Below are 16,123 nucleotides of genomic sequence, written 5' to 3'. Positions count from 1 at the left end.
TTATCCCCACACCATTTGTTGAAGAAACTGTCCTTTCACCAGCCACTTTTTGACACTGCTATAACACCCTAATGGTAATCAGTTCTAGGACCTAAGTTCTACAAACTGATGCATCAACCCCATAGCTGTACAGTTTGCAGTTCTAAGAGGTAACAGCCTTGCCTCATCTGATCACTTGTCACATACCTAACGGGGAGTCAGTGCTATCGTTAGGGTACAGCTCCTAGTGGTGAACAGATACCCCATGAACAGATATTCCATGTGCTAGGTGTCAATGTAGAGACGGTTTTTAGCTGTTACATATATTTTTTCCCTCCAAGTAAATTTGGGCAAGTGTTATGAAAAGTGCTGTGTTAAAAAGAAAAACGGGACTTAAACCCTAGCCAAAAATAATTATATTTCTTTCCTGGGAAACCCCTTAGGGATTTTCACCTGCATGTCATTAGGCAAAACCGTGTCGTAATGCTACTCTTAGCAGCAAGTGACTCTGGGAAAGTATTTTTCTTTTCAGTTTCTAAATATAGAGGAGGGAGGGGAGAAGATGATTGTGAATGTGGAATGTGCCATTCTGTAGTGTCTGCTACAGAGACAGGCTGTCCAAGTGTGCTTCAACTATGGGAAGTATATTCAGAGTCAAACTGGTCGGGTGCTATTCCGTGGTCCAATCAGCAAGGTCTTGTTAAGATTCTCTAATGTAAGCATACCATAGTTTCTAGTCAATAAAGGCTAGAATTGATATATTTACATCTGACCTGATTGTTAAAACTGGGTCATTTTTTTAAAACCTTCTCAGGGGAGACAGCAAGGGCCTGCAAGTGGAGATGGGGATAAAAGCTTCTAACTGCTCCTGTCTCATCTGAATACTTTGAAATAGATGAAACAAAGATCTATTAGCAATCATTAATGAATTCATTCAATAACATTATTATTCTGTGCTGGGGAATCTAAGAATTTGAGTTTCCAAACCTGATTTGTCTTTGTGGCTGCACCATGCACTAACTAGTTGTGTAACATTAGGTGTTGCCCTTGGACTTGAAAATCATTTTCATATACATTGTCACTGAATTCTCATAACACTTCTTAGAGAAGTGGAAGAGATTAATCTTCACAAGCTAGTGAGTGGCAAAGCTGGGATTCTAAACGAGATTCTGTCTGATGCCCAGGCACGTGCTTTTCCCCACTGTATGAGTGCCTGTTACCTAGAACTACTATGTGTATTAAGGTTGTCAGGTAACATCCTATAACAGCTTCCTTTCCCCCAAATGGGGTCTCAAAAGGCTCACCTATGTATAAAATGCCTTCAGATGTGAGAATACTCATGTAGGAAGAGCAAAAGACTGGATGGATCGATTTAATGTGTGTATTGTAGTACAATTATCTCAGTCACTCAGGTGGGCTGAGACCAGAGAGCTTGATGTAAACAGCCTATCTTTTTCTAAGAACCTGTGAGGAGGAGGGGTCAAACATCAGGGAACACAGGAGCTTAAGGAAGCTTAGAGTTCTGTGTTTTGTGAATGGAAAAGAACAAAATTCAAGGAGTTGCTCTGAGGAAACCAGCAGGTGACAACTAGTTGAGGCTGGTTTGAACTACTTAGGAGAGTAGTTCTGAGTTGAAGCTTAGGGACCCAGGGCCTATGCACATAGCCTGGTTTCTCCAAAGGTCAAAGTTACTCAGAAAAATCCTCCAGCCGGAACTCAGGGTCCTGTTACGTTCTGAATGAGGGCAAAACTCTAGAATTACACGTTAGGTAGGGTCTTCATGATTGCATCCTTGGCAGCCCTTCTAACCTCTTCCTCTTTCCTGCATACATGCTAGATTCCAACCCCCAAACGCCAAATTCCTCAGGTGCCAATTGTGCTTTTTCACACCTGTGTTTGGCCGTGTTATTTTTCTCTGCCTGAAATTCCTTTGTCCATCTAACAAATTGTCTATTCAAGTGTCAGCCCAGATTTCACTGGTTCTGGCCCCAGACCCTGCTGCACTTCTGTATTGTCTTGCGACCATGTTAGAGTCGTTGCCACGTGGTGTTGGAATGATCTGTCTCCGTGTCACAAGATACTATAGTTTGGCTCTTTCAGTATGCATTTCCAACCCCCTTATTTATAATCTATGTGGAAATCAATAAACAAGATAACAGTACTTGCCTTCCTAGACTTCTTTGCACCCAGGGGTGGCAACATGACATGGTTTTGGTTAATGAGAGACAGGTCAGAGTTCCTGCGGATGGCTTCCTAGGATGAAAGAAAATACTTTGAAGGAAAAGGCTTTTGGCTCTTTCCACTTCTCCTGGCTTAGGAGGCAGATGCAACGTCAGGAGATCAAGCAACCATATTGTGACCAAGAGGAAGAAAGTTATGATGGATCAGGAAGATTAAAAGTACTTGGCTTCTGGGGAGGCTGGACGGCTCAGTTGGTTAGAGCATGAGCTCTGAACACCAGGGTTGCCGGTTTGATTCCCCCATGGGCCAATAAGCTGCACGTTCGATAACTAGATTGAAAACAACGAGCTGCCGCTGAGCTGCCAGAGAAGCAGCCGGATGGCTCAGTTGGTTAGAGTGCGAGCTCTGAACAACAAGGTTGGAGGTTCAATTCCCACCATGGGATGGTGGGCTGTGCCACCTGCAACTAAGATTGAAAAACAGTGACTGGACTTGGAGCTGAGCTGTGTCCTCCACAACTAGATTGAAGGACAACGACTTGGAGCTGATGGGCCCGGAGAAACACACTGTACCCCAATATTCCCCAATAAAAATTTTTTAAAAAAGTACTTGGCTTCTTGATGAAAGCTTTGAGTGGATATACCAGCTCTAAACTCTCTTCCTCTGGATTTCTTCATATGTAAAATCAAACTTATCTGTCACCCCTCTTTGTCCTGTTGACTCCTGTTGGTAGGTTTTTGCTATTTGTATCTGAAAGCGTTCCTACCCCCACTAGGCCTGTAAAGTCCTCCAGAACTTGGAGCTGTACTTTACTCATAGGTGTATCCCCAGGGCCTCGCCGAGGCAACATGGAATGTTTGTGGAATGGAGAATACAAATCTCGGGTGCGTGGCGTTCGGTAAACGTGTGTTTTCTTTGACGTTTGCTTACCCTTGTGCTTGCTGCTTGTCATCATCATTCCATTTTAACGTGTGACATCAGGATGTATTTTATAGGGGTTGAGCATGTGTTGTAGGAGTGCATTTTATTCCCTTAAAAAGCTATTCAATCAACAATGCATCTTCAAGTTGTCTTAGAATCCGGGGAATATGACATTATTTTAACTAGCAAGAGAAAAGGGGGCTGGAGTCCTGTCTAAGTGTCAAGAAGATCAATGGCTCTTAAAAAAAAAAAAAATCTTGGTGTCTCAGCGCTCATCAGATGATACTCATGGATGCTTTCCGAAGAGGATGCTCATCTCTCCACTCAGCCCGGAGACGGCAGCAGAGGCGGGAGCTCGGGAATATCTCCTGCTGACTTGTGGCAGGAAACTATATCACAGACCCTTGCCATGGGCTGGAAGAGGAGTGAGTGGTTATGAAAAACAATAAAGCAGTCACCTAAAAGTTTGAAAAGTCATAGTCAGATACTTAGGCCGGTGACATTAGCAAGATGACAAATATGCCTGGTAAAAGAAATAGTAGAATAAAAAATTTAAGTTAGCTAATAGGTAGCATCTGAATATAATTTCCCTTTTACAATGTGTGAGTCATCTTCATAGTAATTATACTTAAAACGTAGATTTTTAAAAATTTACTTCCATTATCATCTGAGTCGTCCGTGCCCTTTGTAACTGTACTCAGAGAATAGCGTTTTCACTGGGTTTTATAGTGTATAAGTTTTTGAGGGTTAAGAAAGTGAACGTTTATTGGATCTGATTTCAAAAAATATAATAATCTTTAATATCCTGAAGCTCCATGGCTTGTGTGTCTTTGAACAGGTTTTCAAAGTTTGAATCAGAGCTTTGGGGGCTGGGGGAAGGGAGCAAGATAATTCTGGAGAGTCTTCAGAATAAGAGAAAGGAGATCCTCCAAGACAACAACTCAGAAAATTTACACTGGGGTTGTTTGGACATAAATGTAAGAAGGTTAAATCCACAAACCCATAATATACAATTAAGCACATGAGCCACTATTGTGATTTTGTATGCTCCTAGCTTAAAAATACGAACAATATTCTCCTGGATGTATGAACACTAGCCAAAATGTATTATGATTTCGTTTTTAACTATGAAACTCACCATCATCTCAGGATTCTGAGTTCTCTGAGTTCTGCAAATCATGTCTTTTTTTTTTTTTTTAGCAGCACCTTCGATTGGACTTCAGCTGTAGGAAGCACGTAACAAAATATTTATTAAATGACAGAATGAAGTTTGTGAAGAGATTAGTTGTAGCTGGCAAAGGGATTCAGCAGTGTTCAATGTTTTAGGAAAGAAAGTGGAGTATAATAGTGGTTACTGAGTGTGGTCCATTTGTCACGATTTAGAAAACAATATTAATACATTATTATTAACTAAAGTCCATCCTTTATTCAGATTTCCTGTTTTCACCTAACGTCCTTTATCTGTTCCAGGATCCCATCCAGGATCCCACGTTGCAGTTAGCTGTCACGTCCCATTAGGCTCCTTTTAGCTGTGACAGTTTCTCAGACTTGCCTTGTTTTTGATGACCTTGACAGTTATGAGGATTACCAGTCACCACTACATTTGTAGACTGTCCCTCCACTGGGATTTATGTGACATTTTCCTTATGACTTGACTGGGGTTATGGGTTTCGGGGAAGACAGCTACATAGTTAAGTGCCCTTCTCCACATGTAATATTAAGGTTAAGTACTAGCAGCCTGAGATCACTGTTGATGTTGATTTTGGTCACCTGGCTGAGGTAGTGGTTGTCAAGTTTCTCCACTTCCCCCTTTCTACATTGCCCTCCTTAGGAAGAAGTCACTAACGCACAGCCCATACTTAGGGAAGGAGACTATCTACTGTGTTTCCCTGAAAATAAGACCTAGCCGGACCATCAGCTCTAATGTGTCTTTTGGAGCAAAAATTAATATAAGACCCGGTATTATATTATATTACATTACATTGTATTATATTATACCGGATCTTATAGTAAAATAAGACTGAGCATTATATTATATTATATTATATTATATTATATTATATTATATTATATTATATTATATTATATTATATTATATTATATTATTATATTATATTATATTATATTATATTATTTAAGACCGGTCTTAAGGTATATTATATAAAACCTGGTATTATATTATATTATATTATCATATAAGACCTGGTCTTATATTATAGTAAAATAAGACCAGGTCTTATATTAATCTTTGCTCCAAAAGACGCATTAGAGCTGATGGTCTGGCTAGGTCTTATTTTCGGAGAAACAAGGTACATAAATTATTTGGAATTCCATGTAGGAGGTTTGTCTCTTCCATTTCTTTCTTTTTTAAAACACTTACTTTTATCAGTATGGACTCATGGATACTCTTTTTATATTTTGGGATATATTCCAATACTACCTTGTTTTCTTGCTCAATTATCTCAACTTTGGCCATTGGGAGCTCTTTCAATTTTCTCCTCTGTCCCTTTGATGTACCCCCAGTCATTGTTTTTCCTTTTTCTTTTTCTTTTTTTTTAGAACACTTCTCTACTTTCTGACACTATAAGATGCTCCAGGCTCATCTTGTTTATTTCCTGCACCAGTCCTAGAATCAGCCATTTCTTCCAGATGCCTGGTTTTTGTTTTTTTTTGTTAGAGGAGGGTATTAGAAACCATGACTTGGGTACTAGATGTGTTTGTTGCTAACTGAGATGTCATTATTTCTAGGCCCTCAGTTGAGAGCAAGAAAATATATGTGTGTAGACTAACCTGTGTACATATCTATAAATATTTCTCTGTATAGCTATCGGTATCTATATTAACTACACTGGAGTTCACACTGATGGTCTCTGACTTGAATCCGTTACCACATGGATCATCCGAGCCTTCCCTTGCTTGTCTAACTGTCCACTGCAACCATGGGAAACATGGCTCTCATCACCCGCCATCCATTTACCTAATTGTTTAATTCCAGTATATGTGTATAGTGATTTCCGAATTGTTGACCTATACCTCTTAGGAAACCACTTGATGAACAGTTACTTATGCACAGTTCCTTTTGCCTTTTGTCTTACAGACTCCACTAATTTCCAAAGTGACTTAGGTCACCACCCTTTTCCCCCACCTACTTCAGTGAAGTTGTTTCACATATTTGTAATACAGTTATATTTTTTGTCACATTCTGCATTCTATTCTGGAACCTCCTAACTTCCTAAATGATTTTTTAAAAAATTTGACCATTAACATTCACTCTTTGTGCTGTAAAGTTCTATAGGTTTTGACAGATGCATAGTGTCATGTAGCCAACATTGCAGTATCAAAGTAGTTTTTGTTTGACCACCCTAAATTATCCTGTGCTTCACTTATTCATCCCTCCCCCTCCCAAAACACTGACCTGTTTACTGTCTTTATAGCTTTGCCATTTCTAGAATCTCATATAAATGTAATCCTATAGTATATAGTCTCAAAGTAGCTTCCTTCACTTAGTAATACGCATTTAAGCTTTCTCTCTGTCTTTTTATAGCTTGTTAACTCATTCTCTTTTATCACTGAATAATATTCCATAGGATGATTTTACCATGGTTTGTTTTTATCCATTTACCTATGGAAGGACATCTTGGTTGCTTCCAGTTTGGGGCAATTATGAATAAAGCTATGATAAACATTTGTGTAGACATAAGTTTTCAAATTAATTGTGTAAATACCTAGGAGCATGCTGGATTGTACGCTAAGACTATATTTAAGTTATTAAGAAACTAGCACACTGTCTCCCAAAGTGACTGTACCATTTAGCATTCCCATCCCCAACGAATAAGAATTTCTGTTTCTCCTAATCCTCACTAACAATTGGTATTGTCAGTTATAAAAAAATCTTAGCCATTCTGATAGGTATGTAGTGGTATTGTATTGTCGTTTTAATTTGCATTTCCCTAATGACATGTGATGTTGAGCGTCTTTTCATGTGCTTATGTGCTATCTATATATCTTTTCTGGTAAGGTGTCTGTTCAGCTCTTTTGTCCATCTTTTTAAATTGGGTTGTTTGTTTTCTTATGGTTGAGTTTTGAGAGTTATCTACATATTTTGTTCACAAGTTCTTTATCAGATTTATGTCTTGCAAATATTTTCTCCCAGTCTATGACTTGTTTTTTCATTCACTTAACAGAGTTTTTCACAGAGCAGAAGTTTTTAATTTTAATAAAGCTCAACATATCATTTTTACTTTCTTAGATCATGCTTTTGGTGGTGGTATTTATCTAAAACCTAATCACCAAACCCAAACTGCTGTAGATTTCCTCCTCTGTTTTCTTCTAGAAGTTTTATAGTTTTGTATTTTATACTAGGCTCTATAGTCCATTTTGAGTTAATTTTGATAAGGTCTGAAGATTAAAAAAAATAACAGCTTTATTGAGATAATTCATATCCCATACAATTCATCCATTTAAAGCGTACAATTCAGTGGTTTTACTATGTTCACAGGTATGTGCAACCATCACTACAATTAATTTTAGAACATTTTCTTCACCACAAAAAGAAGCCCTCTACCTTTAGCAATCACCTCAATACCCCAGCCTCCCCACCAATAAGCAACCACTAATCTATTTTAGTCTCTATAGATTTCCCTATTCTGGGCATTTCATGTAAATGGAATCATTTCATAAAATGGAATCAAAGGTCACAATATATGACTTTTGTGATTAATTTCTTTCACTTAGCATATTTTCAAGGCTCATCCAAGTTGTAGCATGTATCAATCAGTACCTCATTCCTTTTTAATGCAGAAGGACATTCTATTGTAGAGATATACCACATTTTATTTATCCGTTCGTCAGTTGATGGACATTTGGGTTGCTTCCACTTTGGGCTACTATAAATATTGCTATGAGCATTCTTGTACAAGTTTTTGCATGGACATATGCTTTTGTTTACCTCGGCTGTATACCTAGGAGTGAACTTGCTGGGTCATATTGTAACTCTATGTTTAACTTTTTTGAGGAAATGCCAAAATGTTCTCCACAGTGGCTGTGCTGTTTAACAATCCCATCAGCAGTGTATTACAGTTCCAATTTCTCCGTATCCTTACCAACACTTGCTATTATCTGACTTTTTGATTATCGCTATTCAGGTTGGTGTAATGTGGCATCTCATTGTGGTTTTGATTTGCATTCCTTTGACGACTGATGATACCAAGCATCTTTTTCATGTGTTTATTGGCCATTTGTGTCTTTTTTGGAGAAATGTTCATTCCTATTCTTTGCCCAATTTTAAAATTGGGTTGCCTTTTTATGACTGAGTTGCAAGATGTCTTTGTATATATTGTAGCTAGGAGTCCCTTATCAGATACATACTTGGCAAATATTTTCTCTCATTCTGCAGGTTGTGTTTTTACTTTCTTGATAGTGCCATTTGAAGTACAAAAGTTTTAAAATTTTGATGAAGACCATTTTGTTTATTTTTCCTTTTGTTGCTTGTGCTTTTGGTGTCATATCTAAGAATTCATTGCCAATCTGTCATCATGAAGATTTACCCTGGGTTTTCTTCTAATAGTTTTACCGTTTTAGCTCATGCATTTAGGTTTTTGGCCCATTTTGAGTTAATTTTTGTATGTGGTATGAGGTAAGGGTCCAAGTTGATTCTTTGAGTTTCTGTGCTGGGGGGACAGTGGTGCCCCTCTCTGAGAGACACCCCCAGGTTAGGAGCAGAGTGCTTGATAGGAAAGGGCAGCAGTCCCAGGTCTCCTGGCTTGCCTTTCTAGGAGAAGTCGTGACCCCAGTATTCTCATTGGTGCTGTGCCCACAGTACAGCCTTATCTCACAAGTGGGGGCTGGGCTAAGGAATGGAGCCTCCACACCTCTGCTGTATTTGATGGTACGTAACCTTCAGTAATGGGGACCTGGGGGCAAAATGAGAAATGCTGATTAGGGTTTCTGGGTGGGAATTCCCGCCTGTTCCAATGAATGTTTTTCGCTTTCCCATTCCCGAAGCCTGAGAAAAGTTGGTCGGGAAATTGGGAAAATTGGTTCCTTGAACCCACGTGGTTGGTAGTATCAGTAATCATTTGGTGGAAACAATTCATCGTGGAGAACAGAAAACAGTTTGTATTTACACAGAGAAATAATTATTTTCACAACCCAGGATTTGACAAAAATGTCATATTAAGGTAAACTGCCTTAGATTTCCTTAGTTCAACTGAAGATGACTTTGTAGTCAAATCCTGGGTTGTGAAAATAAGTATTTCTCTGTGTAAATACAAACTGTTGTCTGTTCCCCATGATCAAATGTGCTCGATTTACAAGAGCTAAAATTAGCTGGTCATGTGATATGATTCTGTTGTAGAGTGTGCATGTGTGGTGGCATGTGATATTGTAACCCAATGTAACTTTAGAAAGCAATAAACAGGAAAAATGTCTAGGAGATACATTGTGACTACTATGTTTATTTCTCATTGTGGGTATTACTCGGTTCAAGCAGCCGATTTTCCCGATTTTCCAACCAACTTTTCTCGTGATTCAGAAACGGGAAAGCGAAAAAAATTCCTGAGAGCGGGTGGGAATTCCGACCAGGAAACCCTAATGCTGATGTCCTGTTCCTCTCAGGAAGATAACCCTCATACTGGGAGCTGAGGAGAGACGGAGCCCCATGTTCAAGTCTGCACCAGTGTGGAGTGGAATTCCCCTCTTACCGAGCTGACTCTGGAAGCAAGGAATGAGGAAGCGGGTCTTGTTTCAAATATCAGACTCACTTTTCTTACTGAACTTTAGTGAATTTCCTTGAATAAATGCTTATTCCTTTGCTGTGTTACCCGTAGGACCACTTCCAGAGATTTAAATGCTTTTAAAAAATAATAATTTGCACCAGTTTTGCTGTGGGGTAGGTGCAGAGAGGGCCTCACTGTCATACTGCTATAGGTTCTTTTTGAGAATTCAAAGTCAGTGAGACTATGGGCAGTGGAAAACCAGAAAACTCAAATTTCGATGCCCACATAATAATCCATTCTCTATATATTAAGTATCAACTATGAAAATGGCTCAGAACTAAAAGTGGATTGAGTTAACGGTAACCAAAGCAGGGAGTTCTGCATTGGCAGACACACCATTACCCATACTCATTATAGAGTATCCACTATATATGTGAGGTAGAAGAATAGAAGATAAAAAGCCGAAAATCTATTTCAGAAACTAGGAGATTTTCACAAAAAGAGCATTAATAAACCAAGGCAGCCTAGACTAAATGCCTAGAGAATAAATGCTCCAGTTTTTCAGGAACACAAGAAACGATCCAGGACTGGAGTGGTCAGGAAGGATTTCTGTGGAGGAAGCGTGAGCTCCGCCAGATTTGGAGGACAAGTAGGATTCAGCTGTGTGTGTGTGTGTGCGTGTGTGTGTGCGTGCGTGTGTTGGGGGAGGGCACATTCCAAGGCAGAGGTGCTGAAGTGGGATTGTATTTGGTATACTGAAGCAGTAATGTGCACACCTACCTGCTTGCTGGAAGGTCTGTATGGAGAGGTCAAGTTGGAGAAATGAGGTGGTGGCCAGAAAAGCAGGGGAGAGGAGAGCTTCCTTGTTGGGCCATGGAGTTTGATCCCTATCTTGTGGGCTGCTGAGAGCAATGAGTGCTTTTTAGAGAAGAGTGACTTGGACAGAGATTGTAGGAAAATGGCTTTGCCTATAGTGTGTAGATGGAATGAAAAGTGTGTGTGTGTGTGTGAGAGAGAGAGAGAGAGAGAGAGAGAGAGAGAGAGAGAGAGAGAGAGAGAGAGAGAGAGAGAGAGAGAACGCGTTTGCAGTAAGGAGCCTGGCTGCAAGGAGACTAGTTATTAGACTATTAAAAAGAAATGAAGGTCTGGATAAAGTGAAGGGAGAAGGAATGGAAATAAGTATCTTGTGAATGGTAAGATGGTAAGATATAGTCAGGACTTCAATAAGGCAAACCAATTTATAAAACAAACATGGCAGTTTCCATAAAGAAAAAAATCCTGGAGTGCAAGGTGATTTGGGCTGATTTAGCGATTTAAGATACTATGCATATTTTAAAGATGGAGTTCTCATGCAGTAACTATAGTTGAACGGGGTCTTTTTATTTTCCGATTCGCATGTATTTTTCTTCCCTCTTCTTATTTCTTCAAATTCCTCCTCTCCACAATTCGCTTGATCTCAAATCTCTTGTATGTATTTGCAGGAGGAAACCCAGTCTTGCAACAACGGCAAAGATTGTATGTGGTTTCTTGGATGATTCTCCTCCCTTGAAAACAGCTATCCGCGCAGAAATGGGAAGCACGTGGCCAACTCTTGCTTTTTAGCAGGTCTAACATGACCTTCAAAACTCCTTAGGACAAGCTACTCTCCTGCGGGGGAGGATCTCCGGTCAGACTCAGGTTGGCAGTGTCTCCGAAGCTGCCCGGGTGTCTACGGCTCCCAGTTCTGAGAAGAGAGTTAGCAAAACAATATAAAAACACGGACAATAAACAAACCACAAAACCCCATCCCCTACCACAGTGGGCTGATAAGTGAAGTCGCAGAAGGAAGGTTCGGCTCTTGCCCTTTTAAAATTCCAGTGCAGCAAACACACACACACACACACACACACACACACACACACGCACGCACACCGGTCGGTTCTCCCCACTCCTTGCCACATGGCACCAGCGTCCCTCCCCAAGTCCTGATTCATGAACCGTGCCACCTTTGTCTCATTTTAAACTGTGCAGACTATTTTAATCCTCCCACCCCCACCACAGATTTCCCCCTCCCTTCATCCTCTGGAAAGCTCTGATGTAAGGCGCTCGCTAGGTGGGAGAGCGCTCTCCTCATCGGCTCGGGTGGGCGAGATCCCGAGAAGTCCCACCGGCGGAACTTCCCCTGCGGGGGCCGCTGCCCGGGACCCCGCTGCGGGCGCGGGGGAAGCGCCTCTGTCCCTTTAAGGTGTCGCGCGCTCAGAAGTGCGGGCCGGCAGCCGGGAGCTGGCGCGGGTCTGTAGCCGGGTGGGGAAGTCCTGCCCCCCGCCCCCCATCCCCCGGCTTCCGAGCCTCTGGGGGCCCGTCGGCCCTCCGCCCACCGCGCTCGGGCTGGCCATGCAGCTGTGAACCATGTCCTCCTCCTACGCCAAGAACGGAACCGCTGATGGGCCGCACTCGCCCCCCGCGCAGGTACCGCCCCCTCCTCCGCCTCCCCCGTCCTCAGCTGCCCGGCAGGGCCCCGCCTTCGTGCGGGGCGCGCGGTCCCCCCAGTCCTGGGAGTCAGCGGCCTTTCTCCCACCCTCCTCCGCGGCCCTTTCTCCTCCCGCTCCTCCTCTTTCTCTTCCTCCTCCCCTCCTTCTTCTCCTCCTCTTCACCTGGTCGGTTCTCTGCGCTCCCGCTCCGGAGCCCGCAGCCTGCCCCAGCGGATGCCGGGGACTCGGACCCCGCACCCTGAGAGTCTTTGTTAATGGATGTGGTGGGTGCTCGCCGGCTGCACCTCTCGGGCATCTTTTCAGCTCTGCAGGCTTGGAGTGGGTGGGTGGGGGTGGGGGCTGGATCTGGGGACCACGGAGGAGACTTGGGTGCGGGCTCTGGGGGACCCCGGGGCGCTGGTCCGGGGGCGGACTCTAGCCTGGGGTGGTCGCCCGACTCCACGCTGCGGTCCTTATCCGCTTCTCTCTGGCCCCGTGTGTCGAGTCCAGGTGGCCCGAGGCACCACGACCCGAAGGAGCAGGTTGAAAAGATCCGATGGCAGTACCACTTCGACCAGCTTCATCCTCAGACAGGTAGGAGGCAGGTGCGGGGCGGAGGCCGGGGAGCAGGTTGGGCCTGAGGCCGAGCTCCTGGTGCAGGGGTCCGAGGGCGGAGCGCAGACCCCACATGCGGGAGCAGCGGGTGGCGTCTCCACGCGCGGCTTTCCCGCGCCTGGCAGGATCTCGGGCTGCGTCCTTCCCTCTCTGCCCCTTGCTCGCGAAGTCTTCGGGTCCAGGCGTCTCTGCACCGCCCTAGGAAGTTAGTTTGTGCGTGTGGAGGCAAGTTGGCAGGGACGTGGTTTAGGGCAAGGGCATTTAATTAGAGACTGGAATATTTCTGGTTGCATCTTCGGTGTGTGGGGAAACGTCTTTAAGTAGTGTAACTTGCCTTTGAGTAACCAAAGCGCCTGTGGCCGGGCTCCTGGTTTGATTCGGCTGAAAGGGAGGGCTATTTTCTGTTTAGCCCTATTTTGAAGACTGTTTTCTGTCTAGGGCGTGGGAGAGATGTCCGAGTTCTGGCCAAAAGAAAGAAAAGACACTGAGCAGAAAGTTTGGCCCCACTTTGGGACTGCTTCTTCGGTTCTCTTAATTAGGCAAAGACTGCGGGATCTGGTTAAACTGAAATACGGAAAGGCCGGGACTAAGTTCCCCGGGGTCTGGGAGGTATTACACTTAGTGTTTGTTTCTTAGTGGTTGTTTTCTTCTGCGTGGTTCTCATGTGTGTTGTGTGTGGTAGAGAGAGCAGGTTACTCTGAATGGTTAAGTGCCTTTCATCTTGACCCAGGAAACTGGGCTTTAGTTTTCATCCTGTCCATGATGCTGGGTGCCAGAGAGATCCTGCAAAAGTGAGTCACCTTGATCCCTTTATTTTGGAACAGAAACTGTCCAGGTGTGTGCCTTGGGGTGACCTGGGAGGACTGCTCATCGCACCAAGACGCTGTTATTCCAGGCTCCATTATGGGCTGCTGGAGTGACCTTGGGAAGTTCTTTTCCCTCTAAGACATTCAGAGCGTTGGGAATGTATTTTTAACCTATGATGGCAGCTTTGCAATGGTTCTTTAGAGATTATCCCATCACTTTAAACAGGTTATCCATGACGAATGGGCATTAGACTCAAAATTGGACTCACACCTCGCCTAAAGGGTCCATAGAGCATATTTAGATAATATTTACTATGTAGATATTCATATTCCACAGAAACTTATTATTACTATTTCTCTTTAATTCAGTGAGCACTAGGCATGTGCATTATTAAAATACATTTATTTACATTTAGGATTCTGAATTCATTCTAAAAGTGCATTCTGTCCCCTTTGTGCTTCGGTTATTTATGTATTTGATAAAGCAAAGACATCCTCCATCTTTAAACAATTTTTGAGTTATATGACTGTTTGAGATCTTGTTCTTGTTTATTTAGTAGGTGCCTATTTTGGGTCGTGTTTTATTGTTACAAAACTCGTAGAAATACTAATTATACAGCAGTGTATTCCATGAATGGCTTGACTAAAACATTTGAGTTCATGTACACCATCACTTCACTAATGCTTCATTTTTTTCCAAGCACAAAACAAAACAACCAATTATCTTTCTAATGTTCTTTCCCCAATTTGCTCCAATAAATGATTGAGATAATACATGTATAAGTTCTTGTTCAGTGTGCTATGTATTGCCTTAAAACTGTAAAAAATATTGCATGCTAAATAATTTTAGGAGTAATTTAAACCAACGCAGATTTTTAGAACACATATATTTCATAAGTCTTTCTGAAACTGGGATTTGTTAGTTTAATAAAATGGTCTAATTTACATTCAAGAGTTAGTTGTAGTTGTGTCGTATACACAATCTTCCGTTTTTTTCCTGCAAAAATTACATAATTTTTGTGAGCATTTAGAATTCAGTAAGTATGCTACACATAATCTCTTTTAAATGGCATCATACAGAGTTCTATAACGGCTACAATAAAAATGAGGATTATTATTTCTTTGAGAAGAGATGAAAAATGACTGCAAATAAAATTTAACAGTGTATTTTTTGAAATAAAATTGAACAGTTTTCACCCAAATGCCAAAAAAATACTGTTTTTTAAAACCACAAAAGTTTGTTATCATAGTCTCATTATTTGTTACATGACCAGTAATTTATTGTTTTTGAGTTCTTGATACCTTGGAGTGATGGACTTCCTTAGATAGTTCCCAGTCTGTGTGATGCTTTTGCACATGAGAAGATAATGGGGAATACCGATAAAACTAGTGCTGCTCATTTCTTTGTCATATTATTTACAAATATATAGAAAGAAAGCTTTCACTAAAAAAAAAAATTGATGTATTGAATTAGATGGAGCTGGTGATGAAGAACAGAGGACGGTTGGCAAACTCACCTAATAAAACAATGTTTATTCTTTGAGCTGGCAAAAAAATTGTGTGTGTACATGCATGCACGTATGTGTGTGCACACACGTGTCCATACACACATGTGAGTTGGCCTGAAAACAAGCAGACTGCAAAAGAGCTCGCCTCTACTCTGAGGAATGCGCACCAAGTCCCTCAGGTATCCGTGACCTTGTTTCCTGGTTTACTATATTTCTGGCCTCCCCAGTTTAGGAGGGGTGGAGGTTTTGGAATGAATCCAGGGAGCAACTAAATGGTTTCTCTGAGGAAAGGTGAGAAGACGAAGTCTTCCGCCCCTGAAGGGAGAGAGAGCTAGGGGTGACCAGTCATGATCTTCAAAGTATACACAAAAGCCTGCTTTGGTAATGTGATGGACTGTTCTAGGTCTTCGTTGAGGATAAAACTCAAGAATTGGCTACAGTTCGAAAGGAATGCTTTTTTACAGCAAGGCGTTTCTAAGAGTGTTGCTATCGTTGGAATGACTTTCCAAGTGAGGCTGTAGAATTTTCTCCCAGATCACTTCTGACAGGCTATTTATGAATGGGTTATTTATTCATGTTTTAAATTTTTAGGAAACACTTATTAAACATTAGCTATGTGTCCAGCACTCTGCTAGATACTATAAAGGGGGAATGAAAAAATGACTGAGACCCAGTCCTTGTACCCAAAGGATTTTATAATCTAGTTATGCAGACATAGATGTTAGAAAGAATGATCTATGTATATCATAGATGTATAGCAATATAGCAAGGAATGAGGGTGTGGGCAAAATGCCCACGTGTGTTGAGTATTGAAATACCCGTGAGTGTTAGTGCACATGCAGTTTGTATGGTGGAGTACCCTAGATTACCGCCCTGGGATCGGTCTTAGTTTTCTCTGCACTGGAGTTTGAAGAGAACATATGATCAGAGTGGGATTAGTTGATTGA

General features: G+C 41.8%; 1 protein-coding gene and 1 long non-coding RNA gene across 5 annotated transcripts in view; one reads left to right on the top strand and one right to left on the bottom strand.

Moving 5' to 3' along the window:
• Window positions 1–11,156: 11,156 nt before the first annotated feature.
• LOC141572268 (uncharacterized) lies at window positions 11,157–12,568 on the bottom strand. Its single transcript, XR_012497592.1, has 2 exons — window positions 12,431–12,568; window positions 11,157–11,520 (listed from the first exon to the last, which is right to left on the bottom strand). It is a non-coding gene; the product is annotated as an uncharacterized LOC141572268 (long non-coding RNA).
• CACNB4 (calcium voltage-gated channel auxiliary subunit beta 4) overlaps window positions 11,865–16,123 on the top strand; it is a 225,439-nt gene continuing 221,180 nt past the window's right edge. Inside the window, exons 1-2 of one of the 4 annotated variants that reach the window (XM_019737461.3) lie at window positions 11,865–12,245; window positions 12,758–12,841. In XM_019737461.3, the coding sequence (XP_019593020.1) occupies window positions 12,186–12,245; window positions 12,758–12,841 (144 nt within the window). In that variant the 5' untranslated portion in view covers window positions 11,865–12,185. Of the gene's footprint in view, window positions 12,246–12,393; window positions 12,532–12,757; window positions 12,842–16,123 lie in introns of those variants that run through there. The other 3 variants (XM_019737459.3, XM_019737460.3, XM_074336365.2) reach the window with 3 other exon arrangements.

The sequence above is a fragment of the Rhinolophus sinicus genome, chromosome 17 (assembly GCF_057876585.1).
Source record: "Rhinolophus sinicus isolate RSI-liver-muscle chromosome 17, RSI-T2T, whole genome shotgun sequence".
Classification (NCBI taxonomy): Eukaryota; Metazoa; Chordata; class Mammalia; order Chiroptera; family Rhinolophidae; genus Rhinolophus; species Rhinolophus sinicus.
The sequence above is the reverse complement of the archived record's forward strand: the minus strand, read 5'-3'. Positions and strand labels throughout refer to the sequence as shown.